The sequence below is a fragment of the Glandiceps talaboti genome, chromosome 1, assembly GCF_964340395.1.
Source record: "Glandiceps talaboti chromosome 1, keGlaTala1.1, whole genome shotgun sequence".
In the NCBI taxonomy this organism is placed as follows: Eukaryota; Metazoa; Hemichordata; class Enteropneusta; family Spengelidae; genus Glandiceps; species Glandiceps talaboti.
In genome coordinates this window covers 4,027,128-4,051,318 of record NC_135549.1, presented here as the reverse complement: position 1 = coordinate 4,051,318, position 24,191 = coordinate 4,027,128, and the positions used below count along the sequence as shown (strand labels likewise).

Genomic DNA, 24,191 nt, shown 5'->3' with positions numbered 1-24,191 from the left:
GTCAGTTGCTAAGACAACCAGACAGTTGTTTTATGCAAACATCGTTTTTGTGATCATGCAAGATTTCACCTTCATTCTTTACAAGGTTACTGAAACGTTGAATTCTAGATAAGTACATACGTTACCATATAAAATATAACAAACTTAGTCAGTCTAAGGATTGGTTGTTTCATAAAACGCAAAAACATGCTTATTATGTTTTTTTTCAAATTTCATCAGACTGCATCCCCTTTAAAGATTTTCTGAATTTTTAGATTTATCTTAAATTAGATGTTTTCTTAGACAAACTTGAACTGCACCAACATTTAGGGTTTTCTATCAAGAGTCCAATTCAAGATAATTTTAATAGTATATGATGGGAATGTGTGAGCTATACCTAACTACTATACATTGTTTGATGATATTCATTGATCAGAGAAGTTTCCTCCTTTATGTTATGAAATACATTTCTGACTTCATTCTCAGAGTGATCTCATTTGGTTTACTTTCCAAAAATAGCTCTTATCAGATCCAATTCAATAGTTGTAACCATTTACACAAATTACTCATTTGAAATTACAAAATGAGCAGTAAATATAACAACTCGAAGTTGAACAAAATGACATGGAACTAATTTCTCTACCCAGCATTAATCATACCGTTTCTGTGCTAATAGAGGAGTGTTGACAACAAACACTTAGTGCAATCTTGTTAGTTCAACTTTGTCCTTTAAAAATTAAGTAGCTCCATATTTGAAGTATTACTTAGTATTAAACACCTGTTAAACATTACAGTATAATGGCAGACAATTCATTTCTTTGAAAGCCACATTAATCACAAAATGGCCATGGCCTTGGCTATTATGGAAAAACCTATATGTAGTATAGTATGTGTGAAGGATTTCTTTCTTAATAAACACTACAATTCACACAATTAAATGGCTGTTGATAATTACTTTAGTTCACTATATTGTGTAAATTTCATCATAGACCCTACAAGAAATGATTTCATTCACTTTGTTTCCCTGGGATGTGGCTCCCAAGTTCCCAATATTGTGCATTTCATTCACTTGTTTCTCCAGGTTGGGCTCTCAATTTCAACTTACTTTCCTATTTCAATGTCGCCTTCTGGCTATGTATGATTATTTCAACTTACAGCTAGTGACAGGTTTAAAACTTTCAATATATTACCTTGATCAAAGTAGGTCAGGACAAGGATGCTGTGGTTAGAAGTGTCTAGTATTCTAGGATTGCTTGAATGCATCTAATTTAAATTCATTGTCACCATGAACACATACAGTGTGTGATAAAGGGGAGAACTGTGCAGTGCAGTGCAGTATTAGTAAATTGTACATGGCAATACCATTCCCTTTGTGGCATATACAATGAACTTCAGAGACCAAAAGTCTGGGCTCACCCTGATAATTTCAGGTCAAGTTCATCTTAACACTGAACACAGTCAAGAAACCTTTTCTACTTGAAAAATTGCATTACCATGGAAATCTATAAACTTTTTTAGGAATGAGATAAAAAAAATTGTACCCTGTGTATATCCAAAACAAAAGCTTAAATTAGCTAACATTAATTTCATGCGCATCTATATGTAGTTTTCCAACATTATATAATTGAGTTTATTTCTAGTTGTGAATATCTAATAACCACGCACACTGCATACAATTCAGGTACATTATTATTTACATGTAATGGCCATTTGGAAATATTACAGTACAAAAGGTTGGATCTTTCATAAATAATTTTGGTAATGTTAGCATTGACTCCAGCTGTTTGTGTATATTATAATGTGGAGGTTTCTGATTCTTTCCAAATAAATCCTATAAGGTGTAATTTTACAATGTAATTTTTTAACACTGAAGACTTCAATTTCTTAATGAGGTTAGCTATCAGTGACACTTTCATTTGAATTTTACATTGAGTCTAGCCATCATGTTATTATTCATAATATTACAATAATGTAATCATTATTTTGTCACAAAGATTACATCACTTATTTCTACCCATGTTCTTGTTACTATTTTTAGATATTATCATTCAGCAAAAAAACAAAACAAACATGAGTGACCTAAGGGGTCTTTTCCCTTTATATGCTGAGGAAGAGAAGTGGCAATTAGAACTCATAGGTTGGGGTATTTTCCGGCTGCAGGAAGAAAATATTGGGGAATAATATCACTCTACCTACACAAGCATTTAACAAAATTGGGAAGTGTAATGACAAGATTGTAGTTTTGACTCATATTTTGAGCACCACAGACCAAATGACATGGACATGTGATGTCATGACAGAGAAAGGCCAGGGTGTGAATCCTGTATGTTTTGCTTGAACATGTTCAAGTTGGCTTGTGTATGATTGTCAAAGAGTAGGGTCTGCATCAAAACTTTGTTTATTTGAGAGTAGTTAAAGGTTACATTAAACCAAACCAAACTATCTAGCTCAATTGTATGCATGTGTAGAAAAAGTTGGTCTCAGATTCAGAATCCAATTCACATTGGAGGACAATGAGGATAGCCTCATATTGAGTTTCAGATTCAGCGTCACCAGTGAGAGCCATTAAACAAGAAATACGATACCTTAGAGACTACAGGAAATGTCATACTTCACAGCCACTGTAAAATATTACTTCTACACACTTTTAAATAAGATTAAAATCTTTCTAAATTAACAGCTGTGTGACAGATACATCATTGGAATAGTGGTTACCAACAACTATACATTAGTTGAACTTTGACCTACCACAAATCTCTTGGTGACAAGCTTTATCTCTGATTTTCAGGTAATCTTGGCATACAAGCTGAGACATCCCCTTTCCCATCATGTGGATGTGAAAGGGGAACATTCCTGTAGCCTTAACATTATTATTTCTTGCTTGACTACTTTTGTTTGGTGTCATCGTGATTTTTTGAATATGAGACTATATGAGACTATCTGATTCTGAGACCAACTTTATATATGTATCATATCCTTTGCCTGGTTGTATATGTCATGTTGTGTGCATGCTTCCACTTATAACTTATAACACTGCAGTCTTGTACAGAATGTCTGAATCTGAATCTGAATCTGAATCTGAAATGTCTGAATCTGAATCTGAAATGTCTGAATCTGAATGTTGGAATCTGAGTCTGAATCTGAAATGTCTGAATCTGATTATTGAGAACTATAACAATATTATTCTGGTACAAATATTATAATTGGATGTCCTTTGCCTACTTAAATTTTAAACAATCGTTTTTCATTTTAAATTTGTTAATTTTTTACAACTATTTCCATTATTTTGAAATGTAATTTTCAATAGAGATATAGTGGACAATGATTTTCAACCCGTCAGATAACAAGAAACATCTTTCCATAAAATTGCCTAATCTACAATTAAAATACTTCAAAGGGTATATTTCATACAATTTGATACAAATACATTAAATACTACAAAACTTTTCCTTCAACAATAAACAAAATGATATGCAGATGACATGCAGAATGCAAACACGAAAAAAACGCCATGTTGATGGAGACAAGGAATGTATTGCCACATACATATAAAAAATAACTGACTCAGTGTGTGTGAAAAGTTTGAAGACATCAGTACCTGTACTCATAGATGAATTACACATGACAAAACATGATCAATCTGACAGGAAGAAAGTTACTCTGTCACTGAAGTCACATGACATGTACTTTATCGTCTTACAAAGCCTTGAGCACTCCTAAGTCTGGAATCAATTTCCTCCCTACATGCCTTGCTGTCAATATAACCACACTCTGTACATTAATTTCTCTCCTACAGCTATTTCAAGTTGTCAAGTGAAACTAGAATTGTATCAATCACTGCACAAATTGGTATCCACATTAAACAAATCACCCTCAAGCACCCCTAACATGTGAAACGAATGAACCCACGATGACAGACGAAACAGCTGAATAAAAATATCACAAATTGAGAACTTTATATATAATAGATTTTATTTCATATCAAAGTCATTTTTGATTTGTCTAGAGCATGGATTAATGAAACTCTACATAACCATATATGTTGGAAAGTAACAATATTTGTACAAATTTAAAATTTCTTTCAGAAGTTCCTAGATCTAGGTACTAGAAGTTCCTAGATCTAGGTACTAGAAGTTCCTAGATCTAGGTACTAGAAGTTCTTAGATCTAGGTACTAGAGGTTCCTAGATCTAGGTACTAGAAACATGTCTTATTTGTGGGAACTTTCATTTATGCATGCTGCATCAGAGATGGTATTGCATTAAATCTAACAACTGAACACATATAAATTATTACTCAAGCCTGACAGATATTTGTTCATAGTGTTGTCACTACCTACTTTTATAGTTTAACACTGTAATGAACACTTTCCAGGTAGACAATACTTAGGGATGTCACTCACTGCTATCAGCACTCTCTAAATGTTTTAGTTGCCCCAGTCTTACAATGTCATTTGTACTGTATCCTCTGTACTGTCACATACAATTTTGTTATACACTGAAACATTACTTGTCTAAAACTGCTATCAAGTGTGCAGACTTCCTGTAATTACAACTATTGAGTCACATCATATTATGGACTTGACTAGCAATCAGACTGTGTAATGACATGTTTACGGTTATTATCACTTAAGTCATAATGAAATGTACAGACACAAATAACACTTTATAGCCAATCATGCACAAATTATTCATCCCTAACAAGTCATGGCTCATTTCTACCTTAACTACTATCGATTATTCAGAAATTTGAAGCTAAACATGGCCAGCATGATTAATATGATCAATTAATATGCAAAGGAGTGAAATAGAATATCTTGATGGCGATCATAATTCTAAGGAATAAACCTATTTCCTTTTTGTACTTCATTTTATTTTTCTACCCTCAACAACCACTTAACCTATTAATCAAATTGTAATTACCTCAACAAATTATCTGATCTTTTGATTTATACATTTTACAACATAATGGATTTTTTTTTATATTGTGACACAGACTGATGCATTAAAAGTACAGTGTTTTCATACGTTCTTGACAGAAATAAAAGTGTAAGTTAGGGTGTCTAATCCTAAACCTAGCCAATGCTCCCTAGTTTAATAACAAATGTGTAAATATCGCATGGTTAATAGCCCCAACGGGCAGTCTAGAACTGAGGGGATATAGGAAAGACTCATGTTACTGTTGATAATAAAATTACTTGCTTGGATATGGAACTCCAGAAAATGTTGAAACTAACATCATTTTACAATTTATGAATGACAAATTACATATTTATTTTTGTATAGTAATATTTCAATGTTGAAAACTAAGAAATCACAAATTTTGCAGCTAAATGCAAAACAGCTTACCAATCTGAAATTATGATATTATGTATACAAGGTAATAGAAGAAAGGTAGTGAAGAAGATTATATGAAATGAGAATGTTTCTGTCACCGTATTAAGGAAATCATTTCTAGAAACCTTTCAAAATCTGACAGTATGAAGACTTATTACTAGAAGTATTAGGATAAGAACCTGTACATGACAACGTAGTCACTCTTGTTTGGTTTCTCTAATATCCATTAATAGTGGCATCTTGATTACAGCAGTCATTTCATATCCAATTTTTGACATTCAAATAAGGTAAAGGTTATCTGACTTCATTTAGAAGCCTTGGAGTATGTACATTAACTTTTGCAGTTTTTAGAAGCCTTGGAGTATGTACATTAACTGTCGCAGTTTTCTGATAGCTATCAACTCATTCACAATTGTCCGACCATGTATTCTTTGTATTTGTTATATTGTTGAAATCAAAGCATTTTTTATAGTAAGATCCGATAAAACTAGATATTAATTTTGCTGTGTTGGTATTTGAGAGCACTGCTATTGGTGATAACAAAGTTCTGCCTGTCACTACACTGCTGAAGTTGTCAGTAGTTTTGTGAAAGCAAAGTACACTAAAATTTTACAAAATTACTCAAATATAATTTCATTGTTTAAATGTATGATAACCTTTGTAATATTTTTTCTGTCAATACTTTTAGAATATAACATAACATTTTCCATGAAATATGGATGCTTTTCAACAAAAGTATGAAACTGTTGTAGCAAAGAAGTGTTACGAGATATCAGACAGTACTTAATATTTTCATGTATCCATGACGTAGACTGCCATAGACTGATTAAATTTGAAGTCGCACAGTATTCTTAATTATCTCTCTTGCAAAATCAACAAACTTCAGTGTACCAGGATTAAAATATCATGACACTACTTATCATGCAGTGTATTCAAGTCAAAGGAGTGGTGTAAAATGATATAACTTATGAGGCAGAAATGTAAATTGATATAAAATATTCATGTCCGATTACTGAGAAAGATGTCTCATTATTTGGTCATCAATGTAGGGGTTATAAATTCAAGAACTGTATCATACACAATATTATTTTCAGCTTTAAGCCTATCAAAAAAGGATCCTAACACCAGTACTGGGTGTTACTGTTTTTGCATTTTTCCAATGGTACCGGTTGTTGAATGAAAGTTGTGATAATTGTTCCAATTTTGGGGTGTGGCTTATTTTGAGATGTTGGCTTCAATTAGAAAGTTTACAGTAATCACTGAAGTAACATGACCCTGTTGGAAAATGGAGACAGTGAGTGTACTGTACTATACTGTACTGTACTATACTATACTATACTATACTATACTATACTGTACTGTACTGTACTGTACTGTACTGTACTGTACTGTACTGTACTGTACTGTACTGTACTGTACTGTACTGTACTGTACTGTACTGTACTGTACTGTACTGTACTGTACTGTACTGTACTGTACTGTATTGTACTATACTATACTGTACTATTCTATACTGTACTGTACTGTAGATAATGTCATTTGTCTCTTTCAATATCTGTCTGGAAAAGTTGAAGAAATGGGGGCATAATGAAAGAATGTCTGGATCAAATATAAATATATGTGTTGTGTATCGTAGTCAGTTTTATAACCTAGTATACAAAATGAACTAGACAAGCAACACAAGGTTTTTGGATGTAAGGGTGTAGACTAACGATAGACTCCCAACCAACAGACAGACAGACAGCCAGACAGACAGACACAGTCAGTCAACCAACAGACAGACTGACTGACTGACTGACTGATAGACACAGTCAACCAACAGAAAGAGAGTCAGTCAACCAATAGACAGACACAGACAGACAGACCGACAGACAGACAAACAGACAGACAGACAGACAGACAGACAGACAGACATACATACAGACAGACAGACAGACAGACAGACAAGAGCAGGGAAATGTAGGCAAACAGACCAGACAGAAATAAAGACAATGGTCAGATGTAATAGCACTTTAACTGAATAGAAACTATTTGGGTCACATTACATAGCATATTCAACTTTATGGTGCAAAGCATCTAGAATGAAAAATGCCCTAGCAACATGTTAAACACTAGAACACTACCCCATTGGCACTTTACAATGTAACATCTAAAAACTGATTATATTCAGTTTTGTTTCAAAACTTTACATCATAATTCAAACGGCTATTCGTGAGTTTATTCAAGGCAGTTCTAATGAAATACACAACTTATATGAAATGAATGTACAGAGTAAACACTTGTCCATCTGTTGTACCTGTGAAATTGATGCCGCTGTTTGCAACTAATGGAAGTCATTTCCGCTAGTTTCATAACTTTACAGAGTGGGAGTATATTATACATTACATTTATGATAGATTGGATGAGTTGTACAATATGCTGGTTGTTGAATTGCTATAGGCAAGTATGACTAGTCTTACACTGTATGAAAAAACAGAACTGTGGCTCTTTGGGCTGTGATCAAAACAGGTTTGATAGGTGTGATCAGGAAGCTAGCTCTTATACAAATCACATGTAAAATTAATGTAATGCCTCCTTGCAGCTGTAAGTAGTCTCACACTGTTTTCAAGATTCTGCTAAACCTAAACGAGTGCCACCAACCATCTTAGACTCCAAATCTATGAAGACATCTTTCACCATTCCAGTAAACCTGTGTTCCACCACCATCTCACATATATATGAATGCATTGATCTAAATGACATATTACACAGTAGACTTATATAATCTGCAGTCTTAATTTTGTCCATGTGATTGAGAAGTATGTGGTATAATACAATTAAAACACATGATTATCTTGTCTACATGTCATCGATGCACTCTGACACATCTAATATGTTAATGTTACAGAAATTATCCTGTGTTATTGGTAGTACGCCTGGTATTATATTTAATGTTAATTTAACAGAAATTATCCTGTGTTAATGGTTCACCCTGACATATCTAATATGTTAATTTCATAGAAATACAACAGGGTTGATACACCTGGTATGTGCATATTTAACATATCAATATCTAACGTCATTGAAATATTATGATTCTGTACAACTTATATACAGACCTTGCATTTGGCCTATACTGATGAAATCAACACTTTCAATTTCCACTTGCAACAATTCTTCTAAAATGTGTTATTGGCAGAAGAACAAGAAACTGATGTATCTCACCTTGACCATGGCATAGACATAACTTTCAGGTCCTGTAAACTCTGTTGGATCTTTGACTTTGACCAGTACAATAAAATAAAGGTAGTGCCACATACAATGTTCTTCTTTGATGTGTTCTTCAAAACTAACTGTTTTGTTGTCAAACGATGCTCTGTCCAAGCCTGCAATATATTAATCACTTCAATATTAGTTACAGTATATGTAATCAGTCAAATTTCATTTTCAATGAGATATTCTGGTGTACTAACAGCATAAAAATCACAGCAAGACCACATATGTTGATATGTTCTTACAATTTGATGTGATTACTATTGGTATACAAATGCTGATGCTACAGGTTTACTGACCCAATCAAACAAACTTTATTGGTATGAAAACCTGCTACTTTAAGTGGTGTTCTTCATTGCTGGTTTAAATTGATCATACTTATCATGTATGATGGAAACTGTTTTGTATGTAACTAACGTCATTACTGCTGCTCTTTCAGTTTTCTTTTCGTGTAAACAAACGACAAACAGAAATGTACAAGTTGATGTAGCTATACAACAATATCATGTTCATGGGGGGGGGGGGGGTTACTCTTGTTTTGCAGTTCTCAATGAATGATAAGAACTGACAGAGAAACCATACCAATACACAGGGGAACTTTCATTTTTACTTACTCCCTTTTATGTCTAGTCTAGTGCTACCCTTCATCAAATCTTAAGATTTCTCTATACATGCATTTGATACCACGTTGGTATTTTCTCCAAATGTGGTGTTTGTTTAGCTGGTACTGTCGAGTATTCATTTGTATCTCTACAAAGACATTTATATAACAGAATGAGCCTCACTTACTGCAAACAAAACATGTATTCTTTAAAATTTCTTCTTTTTGTTGTTTCTCACTTCTCAGATCAGCAAACGTGTCAATGATGACACCAAAGATAAGATTGAGGACAATAATGATGATGACAAAGAAGAAGAGGAGATCATAGATAACCCTAGGAACAAACATGGCTTCCTGCAAAACAATAACACAGACAAGATTCATTTACTACAACAGCCTATTATACCATGTGCAAGCCAGTTTCAAAAATAAGAGGGCATATATACTTTTGTCATTCTAGGTCATGACAATGCATGTCTGCATCATTGGTTCTGCTGTGTTCAAAATATTTGGTACACAAAACAATACAGATGGAGAATCCAGTACAATTTCTAATTCCTCCTGCAATTTGATTATCAAACATTAAAACATAAGTAGTATGTGACGTGAACCATTAAATGATCGACTTTGTAGATTTTGTAATATGAATGTTACTGAGGATGAAAGCCATTTTCTTTTTGGTTGTCACCAATATGATGAAATATGTCAACAATATCTTGGTCAAACATTTGTAAGTATTCAGGGGATGCAAAATGAGGAGAAGTTGGGATATTTTTTTTCTGGTCCAGTAAGACAGCTTGCAAATTTTGTTGAGAAGGCATTTTATAGAAGGAGAGAGATTTTGTATGTTTAATTTCGATGAGATTCACTTTTATAACTTATCTATTTATTTCTCACTTTCTGTTATTGTATTTATTAAGATGTAATGGTGACTTATAAGTCCATAGGGCTGGGCAACTCGTTAGAGTTGCAGGTCACAATAATAAATAAAATACTACTACTATGTTCCTTTACAAATTGACTTTTGTGTACAATGTAGTAAAGAAACAAAATTCTTAAATATGGCTTTGTTTACCGTACACTTGGCAATATTTAATGGCAATAATCACATAGTATCTTCAAATATTTGACTTCTTTATTTGATACTATCATGTAGTTTTATTCTGTGGTATGGAATAATAAGAACATAATCTTTCTACCTCATACAATTAGACATTAGCTGTTTATTGCCTGTAGAGGGCACCAGTCAAAGTTTATCCCCAAGCTCCACTTATATCTGTTGTTTGTTCCTTTATACCTCACTTAATCGGTTTCTTACCACCCCCCCATATCATTTCTGTGTCATTAGTTTGTTCCTTTATACCTCATTTAATCGGTTTCTTAGGCCCCCCCCCCCCCCCATATCATTTCTGTGTTATTAGTTTGTTCCTTTATACCACACTTAATCGGTTTCTTAGCGTCATTTATTTGTTCCTTACATCACTTGATGGGTTTCTGAGTACATCTCCTAGACCACCACCATTCCTAAGTCCTTGGTTCATGGATGTCACAATACACATAATCAATGTATCACAGGCCCTCATTTTACCATCATTCTCCTCTTCTTCCTCTTCTTGTAGCTGTACTATACTTTCTTCGGTGTATTCAGGGTTGTAATCCTGCTTCAATGTTCCATCTGCCTCTGTAGTTGTAAAGATAAACACTCAACCATTTTACAAGGATTGTGTGTGTTTGGTTCTGTTTATTTATATGACAGTAGGCCTTGTTTACATAGTTACACACAAGAAAGCCTCTTTACCATTCTATTTTTCATGCATGGATGCTAAGGTTTCTTGAGCCTGTTCTGAAATCCTTCTTTGGTTTGACATTTCATGACAGGTCTGCTGACACTGTCCTTCATATATTTGTAACCTGTTCTGTGTGTGAATGCCTGTGACTCCATAATGCAAAAATACCTAATAAACAACCTAGTATGCTTCATCTTGGAGACTTGATCAGAAATTGATACTTCCTTTTCAAAAACTTTCACATAAAGTTTATTAAACAGAGATTGCCTTGTTTCACTTGTTCTGATTCCATTACAGTACTCAGGTGACTGTTTTTATTAAGTTACAGTGTCTATGCACTTAAAAAAATCTTTCAAAATGATTAGAAAACTATACCTGTTCCATTGGATGGATTTATAATCTTTGGAATGTCATCTTCACATTTGTCTTTTGTACACACATTATCACCTGCATGATTAGCTGTCTTGACAGCACCAGTAGCACCAACAACAGTAGCTGTCACACTGACAGCACCAGCAAGACTACCACCAGAAGCAGCAGCTACTTCATTTGCTACAGTTTTGGCTACAGTGCCTGAATAAGATCATATTGCAGGTTATATGTTGTTAATGCACAACCAATTTTTTTTTTTAACATGTCTACATTTAACAACGTGACTTTTGCCTTCCTCAGGAAAAACTGACAATAAATACCACTAGATCATGGTGTGGTGAATGATATGTCCCAGGCGTGAATGAGCCTAAACCCCTATCCCCTCACATGGGAGGATTTCCTGATGCATTCAATGGCCTCTTTTATCCAATGCATCTTTATAACACCTTGTCCTTCAACTACTTTTTACAATTTCCAAGTCTATAACACAATTCTTTCTGTGTACAAAGTCTGTAGTAGCTGATTTATTTTCTTCACTCTGTCATTCTCTCTTCATGACAACATGATAACAATACTGAAATTCACCTGTATGCTGTATACCTTGTACTTTTATGTAAAGTATGTAGTTTGCACTTAAGAAGGTCTCTTTTGACTAAAGGAGTTGGAAATTTGGGTAATGTGATATATGAGAGAACTGGGATATATATTTTAACTTAATAAGAAGAAATGCAAGACATAACTGTTCAACAGGTTGTTATAACTGTTTATATATGCAAGTATAGCAGATGTATCTATACTCTACTCAAACTTAGAGTGTCACTTTTGTTTGGTATAAAATGTCATCTTGAGGAGTTTGATAGAGGAACAAGTCTAATTGTCTGTGGTTAAAGTCTTTATTGCAATGCCAATGTTTTAACCTCACACAGGAAGTCTTCTTAAAAATCTAGCCATCTATAGAAACCTAAGTCCCTCTGATAGTGAGCATGGGTACTAACCTGCCTGAAGAAGCTTACTGCCTGGAATTGCATCAACTTCTATTAAGAAATCATCTCTGAAGAATAAAAATCCAACGATGGAGAATAGATAGACCAGAATGACTGCTAAGACAGCTGTTAAGACAATAGATCGTCCATTCCTTGTAACTGATCTCATTACATTCAGTAATGTCTCCTCTTGATGTATAACATCTAGTAACTAGGAAATATAAAAAATACCATCCACATATCAATATTAAGTTTTCATTAACATCATCATTAAGTTGTCTTTATTTTTACACTGAAATCACTACAAGCAAGGCAATAACAGTTTTCTACATAGAATATGACAAAACACAGATACTTGAATTCGTAAGTGGAAGTATCATACTGTCATTTTAACTTATCTCACTGCATTCTGTTGGAATATTTCAATAGAGAAATAAACGTACAATTAAAATCCCATTATCATGACTACTTAGATCTGTTTCATAATCATCAAAACTTGTTAGTAAAAAATATTCAAGTTGGACAAGCTGAGTTTATACATGCTTTTTTACTTTATTGAAAATACTTAGCACATAAACCTCTATCAAGATATTCTAACTTGTAAACCCAATATCAATTAATGTCAGTAGAGGCCTTAATTGATGTTAACAATCATCTTCTGGCATTGTTAATACAGTTGATGGTATAATTAGATGTTATTCCCCAATATTTTTCTTCGTTCAGCCAAAGAAAATACGAGTGACCTAAGGGGCCTATGAAAGTACGAGTAGCTAGACAAGTTGTGACAAACCCTTAGGTCACGAGTATTTTCCAGCTGAATGAAGAAAAATATTTGAGAATAACATAATTATACCTCCGCCAGTAATATCAAAGAATAATCAGGGAAAATAATGGCAATTTTGATCATTTTGACTCATATTTCGAACATTTCGAAGATAGCAGAATCAGTGACGTTGACACATGTTGTTGTGACGCGCATTGTCATGATGTAAAACGACCTAAGTATATACTAGTATTCCATATTATTGGTTTATGCATGGTATAATATGCATTTCCATTTTAATATCCACACGTTAAATTATGTCACTCAACACTATATTTTGCATGAATACCAGGTTCATGTTGTGGTAACAACTGAATTACATGATTATGTATGCTTTGATAGGTTAGGATACTGTAGGTATCTTTTCATACCCTGTGAATATAACCCTCTTTCACCTAAAACAACTGTATAAACTCACCTCGTGCCATATTATAGAGGTTTGTTGGTGAGCAAGACATGGCTATATAAAATATTCAAATAAAATCTTTATTTCAACATTAGTAGCTTTACACAGAAAGCCTTCTTCAGGATACTTTATATTAGAATTTGAGATTCCATACACACTGATGATATGTATACCATGATGGTATTCATAAAAGATGTCACAACTTACCAAAATACTGTAGAAAAATTCATGTACACAAAGTCCAAGCACACAAGTAATCAAATAGCCAATGTGGTATAAGAATTCCAGGTCTGTGATCATAGCCTTCATGCCTTTATTAAAAGTACCACGATTGCCTAGAAAACTGACCAAGTACACTCCTTTGTTGAGTACCTAGACAACATGTAGATATGGAAAGATACATAGGAGTGAGAATCCAATAGTGTGAGATATGTAGTAAAAACACTATAATCTATCCTGGATATGGAGATAGGTACTACTATTGCCATAATTTAGATGGAGATAGGCAGTACTACTGTCATAATTTAGATGGGGATAGGCAGTACTACTGTCATAATTTAGATGGGGATAGGCAGTACTACTGTCACAATCTACACTGAGATAGGCAGTACTACTGTCATAATCTACACTGAGATAGACAGTGCTACTGTCACAATCTACACTGAGATAGGCAGTACTCTCATAATTCTCCAGATTTTCATATTCAAAATACACCACACATTAGATGTACAAAACTTTATAGATTACATTTGACAGAGTATACAAAATGTGGTGGAGAGAAGGATTTGATGACATAAAACACAATCACAGTAGATGTGAAATACAGTACTGGTATACACAGAATAAATACAAAATGTGAAGTCCTGGATTTTGATAAGAATTGATAGACTTACATTTATTGCTCCTAATAACCAGAGAGTGGGTTCTAACCCTACTGAGAATATCATTCTAAGTACTGTAGATGCTACCAGTGTCCTGATACCAGACTGGCGTGGTAACGTTACAACTATTGCTAATGATACAATCATGGCTGTCCATACTAAACCAGAAAGCCTCATGTCCAGTTCTGTAAACAATACAAAAACTTATTGTCAGAGATAGACTCATCAAATTTTGTGAACACAACATTTCATTGCCAGTTTCAATACATCACAATTGCATTTGGACTTCAAAAATGTTGCAAAATGAAACACCGGTAAGCACTGTGTGTTTTACTTTTCAAATAGAAACTGTCACTGTACTACAGTAATATTTACTACATCTAGCCTGACAATTCAAATATACCTAAATACACAACTACAATGGTCAAAGTAATTCATTGGCCAAAAAGAAAACAATGTAGTGGTAGTTCATTCAAAGCAAAATCTGATACAGAACAACACATCAGTTCATTGACAATCTATTGTTTTCATTACAAACAAATACACTATAAGGAAAACAAAATTATCACATAACCTATTGGCCTATTGGCCTATAGGGGGCGCACTTCTAATTTCTGCTTCAAGAGGTTGCATGTGGATTACTATTAACACTGAGAAAAGTTTCTCACTTACCTCTTGTGCCTTCATCAAATGGGTAAAAGAATGCTACTAATAAATTAACAAGTACTGCAAAGTTGAAAGAGATGGAACTCCACATTGTCATGTTACTACTGAACCAGTACAGCAGAGGTTGAGCTATAAAACAACAACCAAAACGAGAAAAACTGAGTTTATCAGAGTACAACGCTATAGCCATCAAACTGAGTATAAATTGTCACTACTACACATGATACAAAGTATTGGTGAATTCTTCAGTTCCAGTAGCTGTAAGTTTTGGCTAGTTTTCATTTATTTTGTAAGTTAAATGTACATTAAACTTTTACATACAATGGTTCACACTCATTGTGATCAGCTAGATTACCTCTCTACTAGTCACTCATGGTAATCTAATTGTTGTTGATACCGTGTGTACACTGACTTGATGTCTGTATGTAAACAGTCATGAATGAAGTATGTACCATTCACTCAATCCAATAGTAATGTTGGTGACACTAAATGTAAATAAGGTACAAAGACACCTCACATGTAACTACACAATCTCACACACGTATTAAATATCACAACTTTTCACTTTGCAAGTTTTCTGAGATGTAACAAACATAGAGTTGAGTTCCAAGTGGTACTTGACTCATTGCCAAACATTTCATTTTACCAACTAACTTCTATTGATGTAGTACACTGGGATTATCGAAACCTAACGGTAATACTTGATGTGATGTTATTTCTGGTCCATTCCAATGTTATGAATTGCATTCTGCTCTATTCAACTCATTTTTTTAAACATTGCATATCATCTTTTATAAATCACGTCAGATTCTCTATTTTGGTAGATACACAACGGTGATGGTGGGACTGGGTGTTAAACACAATCTTTACAAACAAAAAGTTTATAAAAACAAAAGTACTGGATCTCTTGCTTGTATGAGGGCGCTATTACCCCCGGTTCAGTAATATAATTGAAACTCACCTCTGAGTTTTCTCTGCCATTTCATTTCCATAAAGAGATCTTCGACCCTTTCAAAGAAATCTGATACTTTGCTTCCTTGGTCATCCCTCTCTGCTGTTGTGTAGACGAGTGTTTGGGTTTCCTTAGTTAGATACTCACAAACTTGGGGTACAGGGAACACAATTTGTTCCATTGTACGGTCCTGTCGTACAATCTGTGGCAGGGAAATAGACAGAAACACATGTAAAAACACTTCACTTTATAAATCTGTAATCATGACAAATACTATGCAGTCTGAAATCCATGCTGTCTTGTGCTACAGAGTAGCATGGTTTGTATGAGCTATAACTTCACCCATCATATTACATGAATTTTCAGGAGGGATACTTTCCATCCATCCATGCAGTGATGTGACAGTGAAACAGATTATGACATCATTAAAGTTGGTTAACTATTAATATTTAGAGAGATGAGAGATGTTTTATACTGAAGGGAATATGAATATTCATTGTTCAACCATGAACAATTATTTCGGCTGACTCCTGTGAGTCAATGGCCCACAACACAGACACCCAATGACACAAAATCAACTTCATGTTTCTCTGAAATCACAAGTAATTGTAGGCGATGTAAAATCATGAAATAACTCTCCAGAAGCCATAGTTTGTGAAAATGTCTTTATTCCCTGGAGTGGCGTTCTGCTTTAATTGATGTGAATATGTACCCTTTAGTGTTTGACATTTGTACCAGGTTTGGTTGAAATAGAGCTGTGGGTGTCTGAAATATCAGTTGTATTGGTCAAATATTAATGAACAAATGGATAGACAGATATGGGTCATTTTTATGGCTACTTTTGGGCTGTGCCTGTTGGGGACTAATAAACAATATTAAATAAAGAACCAGCCTCCTAGACATCAGTATTGATTCAGACTGGCTCACATACATCCCAATTTATTTGGAAAACATTTCTGTTGGCTGATTATATCATATAAATATTTACAATCAGCTGATAGAGGTAATCACATTTATTCTAAGTTATAACCAAGACTGTACTTACTTCAATTTGAGCTGTATGCTTGGCAAAGTATTCCAATGCATGTTTGCCAGAGTCAACGGAGTTGATAGGTTTAAGCAGTTCAGCTAACTCTCGATTGTGCTGTGCAAGCTATGAAAAAAAGATGAAGACCCTTCCCATTATTACATTAATATTCAGACAAGTATTAGACTTCTGAATATTAATAAGAATTAAAATCCTTATTGCAAGAGTTCTTATTATTAAAAGACTTCAACTCCACTTTGTAATAGGATGCTTACCTATGATATCCAAACTTCAACCCAACACTAACCTAATGTTCCACAATTTATATGTGGTATGTCCAACTTTCCAAACCCATACAGGAAAACTAACTCTACAAAATTAGTCTATATTTAGTCAGAATGCTTTACATAAAGACTTCCATACATCAACCATACACTAACCTAGTATGCCAGGATATAAGATATTATGTTCAACTTCCCAAACTCACTGGGTAAAACAAACTCTACAAAGTTAGTATGCTTTACATGAAGACTTCCATACATCAACCATACACTAACCTGATGTGCCAGGATATAGATATTATGTCCAACTTCCCTCGGTGATGCAGGACCTCCATCTTCATCATCAGCAAGGTCTTCTTCCTCATTCTCCTCCTCCATTTCCTCCTGCATGTATGCTACTTTTATCACATCCACCTACAATACATACAATGATACATTAAATTTGTAAATGTCAAAACAGCACTTTTAAATTGTGACCTTTTTTTCCTTGGAGTTGAAAAAATCATACACTTCAATCTTTCCACAATAATATCATATACTCATACAGGTCATCATTGTTGAATCCATTGTAACATCAACATATCTCCATTGGCTGAATGTCACTAGAGTTGACAATTCTCGGTATCTACAATAGCATTACACCTCATGGTCATGCTAGAGGGTCAAAATAGACCAAGAAGGTCGACTTATTCCCGGTACCTGAATTAGCTTTTTACCTCATGCTTAGAGGGTCAAAATAGAATAAGAAGGTTGACTTATTCTCATGCACGTCTATAGTAATGTATGTGAAGTGTGTGGTGTTGACCAAGAAATTGAATGTTCGTTCTTTTTATTACTGCACGTAGGCAGTAATATTCTATTTCATGTACCGACAATTTGATGACTATACTATTACTGTACATACCAATTGTTTGGGACTCATATTAAATAGAATTCTCTCAGCATTTTCACTGTCATGTCTGCTCTCCATGATAGCCAGTAACAACTTTGATGCATTATTCTGGATAAAAAACAAAATCAGAAACAAATTATGTAAACAGTACAATCAATCTCACCTCAATCATGTTTATCATATTCATTACAATATAAATAACACAGAAAATATGGCTGTGAATAATTCACATGATTGGTTTAATTAGTATTTGTTTACAACTAACAAATAAACAAAATAAAAGTGAATTATTCAAGTGAATGTAAAAAGTACTGAGGAAATGGTGCCTTGAAAAAGTTTGGTGGGGTAGTCAACAAATATAAGATTGGGTAATGATTTACTTTGACTTCTAACACTAAACTAGGGGGTTAATATACTTACTCTGAGTTCTAATACTAAACTAGGGGGTTATTATACTTATTTTGAGTTCTAACACTAAATTCAGGGTTGATATACTTACTTTGATTTCTAACACTATACTAGGGGGGGGGGGGTTGATATACTTACTTTGAGTTCTAACACTAAATCCATCCGGTGTTTCCCTAGGGGGTTGATATCATTTAATATCAAGGCTATTATGATGTCAATACCATTACATTCATGACTTGCTATAGAATTCTGAAATAAAAAAAAAAACAATTTGAAATAAAAACAGAACAATTTGATAACATCTCTTGATGGAAAAGATTGATATTTTCTTATAGTATATAAATCCTCTTAAATCAATGACTAAGTGTTTTTAATATGAAATACCAGATGTACAACTCCGTATCTAAAATGTACAATTTGGATAGTGAGATTTCAGCCAAACTCGTCAAGTGTGTTTTTGTACATGTATAGCAAAGCAAGGTAATGTTCATTTCAAACACTAGTATCATAAATAGGAAAACCTGTCAGATATACAGTGTTTTAGTTAAATCCCAAAGTATCAAATATGACCAAAATTACATAATTTTGAGGTAATACAAGAGGTATATGTATAAAATCTACCTATGTTTCAAAGTTACTTTACCATAATTGCCCTAGAAAAGTATGGTTTACCGTATATTGGAAAGTATACCACAGATTTAAGACAATGAGGTTTTAAACTTTGCATTGTGTATGTCAAATGCTTGGTAGAGCATGAAGCAGTCAACAGAATGGGATCCTAAAACTTTAAACAATCAAAAACAGAAACAGAACTATTTGAATGAACTGAGAATGTTATCAACACTTACCATGAAACATTGAGGAAGGGTTTTCAAAGTACAGTTTTGACACTGAACAGTTCTAGCCCTTACTTACGGCCACACCTGCTGTTGAATAGCACCCCCAGTGGCTAAAACTATACTATCTTTTGTCTTTCCAATATTAAACCAGAATATGACTTGAGAACTTGAACTAACCTGATTATCATGACATGGTCCCTGACAGTATTCTGTCAAACTTTCTAAAGTTTGATTAATCAAAGCCACATTGTGTTCATTGATATAAAGACCAAGAAGACCAAGACCACCTGTTGTACTACCACAAATACAGTCTAAGAACTGTAGAGTTTCACACACCAAATTGTAGTTAGCTTTGTTATTCTGGTTCCTCAGATGATTCTGTACGGACAGAAAGGAAACACACAGGGAATCAATAATGGTAGATTCCATACACAGAAGAAATCAAAAGTCTTTTGCAGTGTAGAATTCTTATATCAGTCAAAATGGTATGCAAGTCAACATAGCACAATTCAAATAGACATTTTTACCACACAGGTCACAGTATGTTGTAATATATTCACTACAGACTTTGTAGTGTCCTATGAGATACTCTGAATATTTATGTACAGTATAGCGCCCTCACAGGCAGGCCATGACAGCAATCATTTCATCTCAGACTCTGGAGTTTTCAAATATTGGGTTGATTTACTCTATGATGAAGTTGCAAGATTTCATTGATAACAGAATTCTACTTTTTCCTGTGTATTTATAGAATGTCTGTTACAGAAATTTGACAGGTAAAGAGCTATCACAACACACACTCACCTGTAAATCCCTATTGTGGTTTTCACAAAGTAGCTGTAAAAATCGAAGTATTGGCTGCATAACAATAATCTCAGCACTAATGCCCCTTTCATCTTCTTTCATGTCATTACCAAGGGCATCAAAGCTGGCTGTGGAGCTACTATGCTGTGGGTCGTCGTGATCACGCCCTCTCCTTACAGCATCATATGCTTTACTTGTATGCATTGCTGCATCAGCTAACTGGTCCTTCAGTTCTTCACTGATTCCACCATTGGCAAGTAATCGTGCTGCAAATACAATAATGATGGGTTAAAATTAAAATAGTTCTTACATTTCCTGACATGATATACTTTCATCAGTGTAGAAGGTAGTCAGAGTATTTTGAAATCCTCTGACGTTACCTTCCACCATTATTTTATGGTTTCCTTTCTTTTTTCTCTGCATTGTTTTTCACTTGCTAAGACGCTCTGATCAGTGTAGAAGGACTTTATAAGTGTTTAGGAATCTTCTCCACTTCACTTTTTCAATAAATTTTTGGTTTCACTTTTCTAACATTTTTCACTAGTTCCTGCTTTAAAATCTTCTCTAGTTGACTTATCTCAAAACTTTTAGGATATCACTTTTTCACACTTTTGAAGAAATAATATTCATGAGAACACTATTAGCTAAACAAATTCTTGGAGTCAAATCACATTCTGACAATTGGTGGTACTTCACTATGTACAAAGTAATTATAGCATATCATGAAAAGTGTCACAACAGTTGGAGTGTGGACTTGTACATCTAGCCATCTCAACATAGTTCAGTTTGCTAACAATAAAATTTGCATCTTCATCTTTCTTTACACTGTCTATCATAAACATCACTCAGAGAGATATTAAACTACATTACTAGTATATTTGATCATAAAACGTATACAGTTTGCACATGTATACAAAGGAGGAACTTCCTTTCATTTCTGTTTTGCATAACTGAACGATATCCTAAACTAAATGTCTCTTCAACAGGCATGAATGAAATTCCTTGCACTCTGGAACCTTACATGACACCCTACTTTTAATATTTGTGTCAATTTACATCTGATCACTAGGTGGCAGTATAACCAGTCTATTATCATTGCCTTGTTATTTCAATGTCATAATGGTCTGCTCGCTCAAGTTACATCTGACCACTAGGTGGCAGTATAACCAGTCTATTGTCAATGTCATAACAGTCAGCTATCTCTGTTACAAGCTGCTGCTAATACAATCTACAATCACCAGGTCCTGTATTCAATGACCAGACCTTCCTTTGAAATGTTGTCTCCAAGTTTTCAACAAAACAATACTGAGATTTTTAAAGGAAAAGTCAGATCACACTTATTTCTGATTTTGGTATTCTCATACTGATTATTGCTATCAACTTACATATGATATTGGGTGATAAAATAGCACCTCATTATCTTTAACTCAACTTTGAAATCTTGTAAGGAAGCCCTGCTGCACTTGATATGTTTGGCCATTTTGGAATTTCCTGCAAGGGTTTATGGGAAAACTTCTAGCGATGACATCATTTTTACCCTACCCTCTTTTTCTTGACACCCTTTGTATTTGTCAGGACAATCACCCCAAATCATTCATATGTAAGTTGATTGAAATAAACAATTTAAGACAATAAAGGCAAAAATAAGCCTGACTGGACTTTTCCTTGAATCAAAAGGCTCTCACTAACTACAGGTGAAGACCAAAAGGTGAGAACCCTTTCTAAAGATGAATGAAAATTCTTTACACTACAAGCTGTATTAAAAGTATACACTGTAGATACCAATGGTTGATATATGTATACTCATAACAGTCAATTCTTAGTAAAGTTGAAGTGTATCTAATTTCCAATATTTCAAGAAGTTTACTACGGTAACTTTTCACTTTAATTCATGCTAAATGGAAACTGCATATAGAATTAATCATTATTTAAACATGACAATGCTGCCATATTCTTAGATTTCACGATTAGAGATACAGAAGTTGGAAATCCAACTTTATTTTTGGCAATCATGCTTAGGTACGACAATATTCAAGAAAGGTCTGTCACTGGGAAACAGCTGCAAGGCCCTTTGAAAGTCAATTCACAATTCAACACTGACACAATGTGCTCCTAAGTTTGTATACTTTACCTTGACCTGTAACTTAATACAAAAGTTACAACACATGTGATAAAGGGTGAATAATTATCTTTCAATTTTATGTGGAACATGGTAGGAAAATAGAACCAAATATTAACCACCCATATAAAGGTCTTGACTTGAAAGTTGAAATGACAACAAATAGATTGTTTATTATACAATTTTACAAAACACAACAACAAAAAATACATCTTAAAGTGAACAAAAAAAAAATTGAAAAAAAAAATGAAACAAATTATGTGAGGTGAAATTTAAATTATGATTTTATTGATGAATATATATGAGAAGACAGACATGATTATATTAGCTACCTCGGTCATCCGTCTCCACTGAAGGTACATCCTCTGTAGTTGAAGTAACAAAAGAAATAAAACACTGATATTTGACAGAAAAAAAAGAGGATAGCCAGATTTCAAGGAACAGAGCAGAGAAAAGATTTCAAGAAAAATAGCAGAAAAGAAGATTTCAAGAAAAATAGCAGAAAAGATTAAAAAAGAAACAAATAAACAAAGAAATTCGAGATTGAAACAATACACAAAATTTAACAAGGTTCATTGGAAAGAAATACAAAATGCAAAGTATGAATCCAGATTACACAAAATAAAGGTATTGTTGTTAAATGTAGTAGAAAGAAACACACCGAAATATGAAGAGAGAAGGGGATGTGTTTGGTTGCGAGTTTAACTTCAAAAACTACTATGACCTTGATTTGGGACATTAATGCAATGTGTTACACTTTCAGATTCTCTACTTTCTGCCTCAGATACAAATACTTTTCTGTAGTGTTACAGATTCAGGTATGAAAAACTTTGACCAATTTTGTGAAGTAAATCAAAGTACTGCTTCATTTTCATAGACCCTCCAATTAAAAGGTTCACCCCATCAGCAGTAGACAAAGTGGCCAGATAGTATCTATAGTATAGTATTGGCAAAAATACTTTGCAGGACTCCTTCAATGGCAGCCAAACTTTAAAGAGCTCCCTAATTGACAACACTATTTTTTAGGTCACCCTCAGCAGTAAGGTACTGGGTATAATTCAAAGAGCTCCATAATTGAAAGATATAATTCAAAGGAAAGGACCCCTCAGTGTCAACAGTAATTACCAGTAAAATGGTTTCCCAGTGTGAATCCTTTAGTGGCAGACATAACTTAAAGGGCTCCTAGGTGTGAATCCTTTAGTGGCAGCCATAACTTAAAGGGGCTCCTAAGTGGCAGATATAATATAAAGGACTCCAAAACCCCTCAATGTCAACCCCATAATTTAAAGGGCTCCCTATGTAGAAGATATATTTCAAAGGACTCCCTCAGTTTCAAAGATAATGTACCTGAGAACAGACACTCTGGTGTCTTTAGTGTCAATACCTCTGGTACTTACCTCTCTTTGCCCTGGCTTCCTTGGCATCCCTGTCTTCACCTGGCCTACTACTGGCATTCTCACCCGTGTTTACTGTCACTGTTGCTTTGATTTCTGCCTGAGCTTCAGTCATTCTGTCAAAGAACACTTTAAAAAACTTCTCTGAATTCTTGTCTGTTGTTAGTCTCTCGTATATGGATTTCTGTTGGTAGATCAAAGAAATGATGATGAGATTATGAAGGAGAATTCTTTGGTATTAACAAACTTATTATTAAAACTTAAAATAATGTCAAAGCCTACATGTAAGACATCACTCTCTATGGGAACACACTGGTTACAGAACTGGAAGTCAAGTGTCCCTACTCCAATAGGGCTATACCCAATTCAACACTCTCTACAATCAACCAA

At 34.1% G+C, this 24,191-nt stretch overlaps 1 protein-coding gene across 2 annotated transcripts in view; it reads right to left on the bottom strand.

Annotated features, from left to right (window-relative positions):
- LOC144453392 (inositol 1,4,5-trisphosphate receptor-like) overlaps positions 1 to 24,191 on the bottom strand; it is a 145,799-nt gene that overhangs the window by 9,753 nt on the left and 111,855 nt on the right. Inside the window, exons 44-60 of one of the 2 annotated variants that reach the window (XM_078144679.1) lie at positions 23,805 to 23,985; positions 22,740 to 22,772; positions 20,289 to 20,554; positions 19,662 to 19,862; positions 18,784 to 18,894; positions 18,250 to 18,345; positions 17,622 to 17,759; positions 17,083 to 17,190; positions 16,047 to 16,239; positions 15,092 to 15,214; positions 14,432 to 14,604; positions 13,746 to 13,910; positions 12,322 to 12,520; positions 11,330 to 11,527; positions 10,646 to 10,848; positions 9,356 to 9,521; positions 8,519 to 8,679 (exon numbers count right to left, since the gene is read on the bottom strand). In XM_078144679.1, the coding sequence (XP_078000805.1) occupies positions 8,519 to 8,679; positions 9,356 to 9,521; positions 10,646 to 10,848; positions 11,330 to 11,527; positions 12,322 to 12,520; positions 13,746 to 13,910; positions 14,432 to 14,604; positions 15,092 to 15,214; positions 16,047 to 16,239; positions 17,083 to 17,190; positions 17,622 to 17,759; positions 18,250 to 18,345; positions 18,784 to 18,894; positions 19,662 to 19,862; positions 20,289 to 20,554; positions 22,740 to 22,772; positions 23,805 to 23,985 (2,715 nt within the window). The remainder of the gene's footprint in view (positions 1 to 8,518; positions 8,680 to 9,355; positions 9,522 to 10,645; positions 10,849 to 11,329; positions 11,528 to 12,321; positions 12,521 to 13,745; positions 13,911 to 14,431; positions 14,605 to 15,091; positions 15,215 to 16,046; positions 16,240 to 17,082; positions 17,191 to 17,621; positions 17,760 to 18,249; positions 18,346 to 18,783; positions 18,895 to 19,661; positions 19,863 to 20,288; positions 20,555 to 22,739; positions 22,773 to 23,804; positions 23,986 to 24,191) is intronic. The other variant, XM_078144686.1, reaches the window with a different exon arrangement.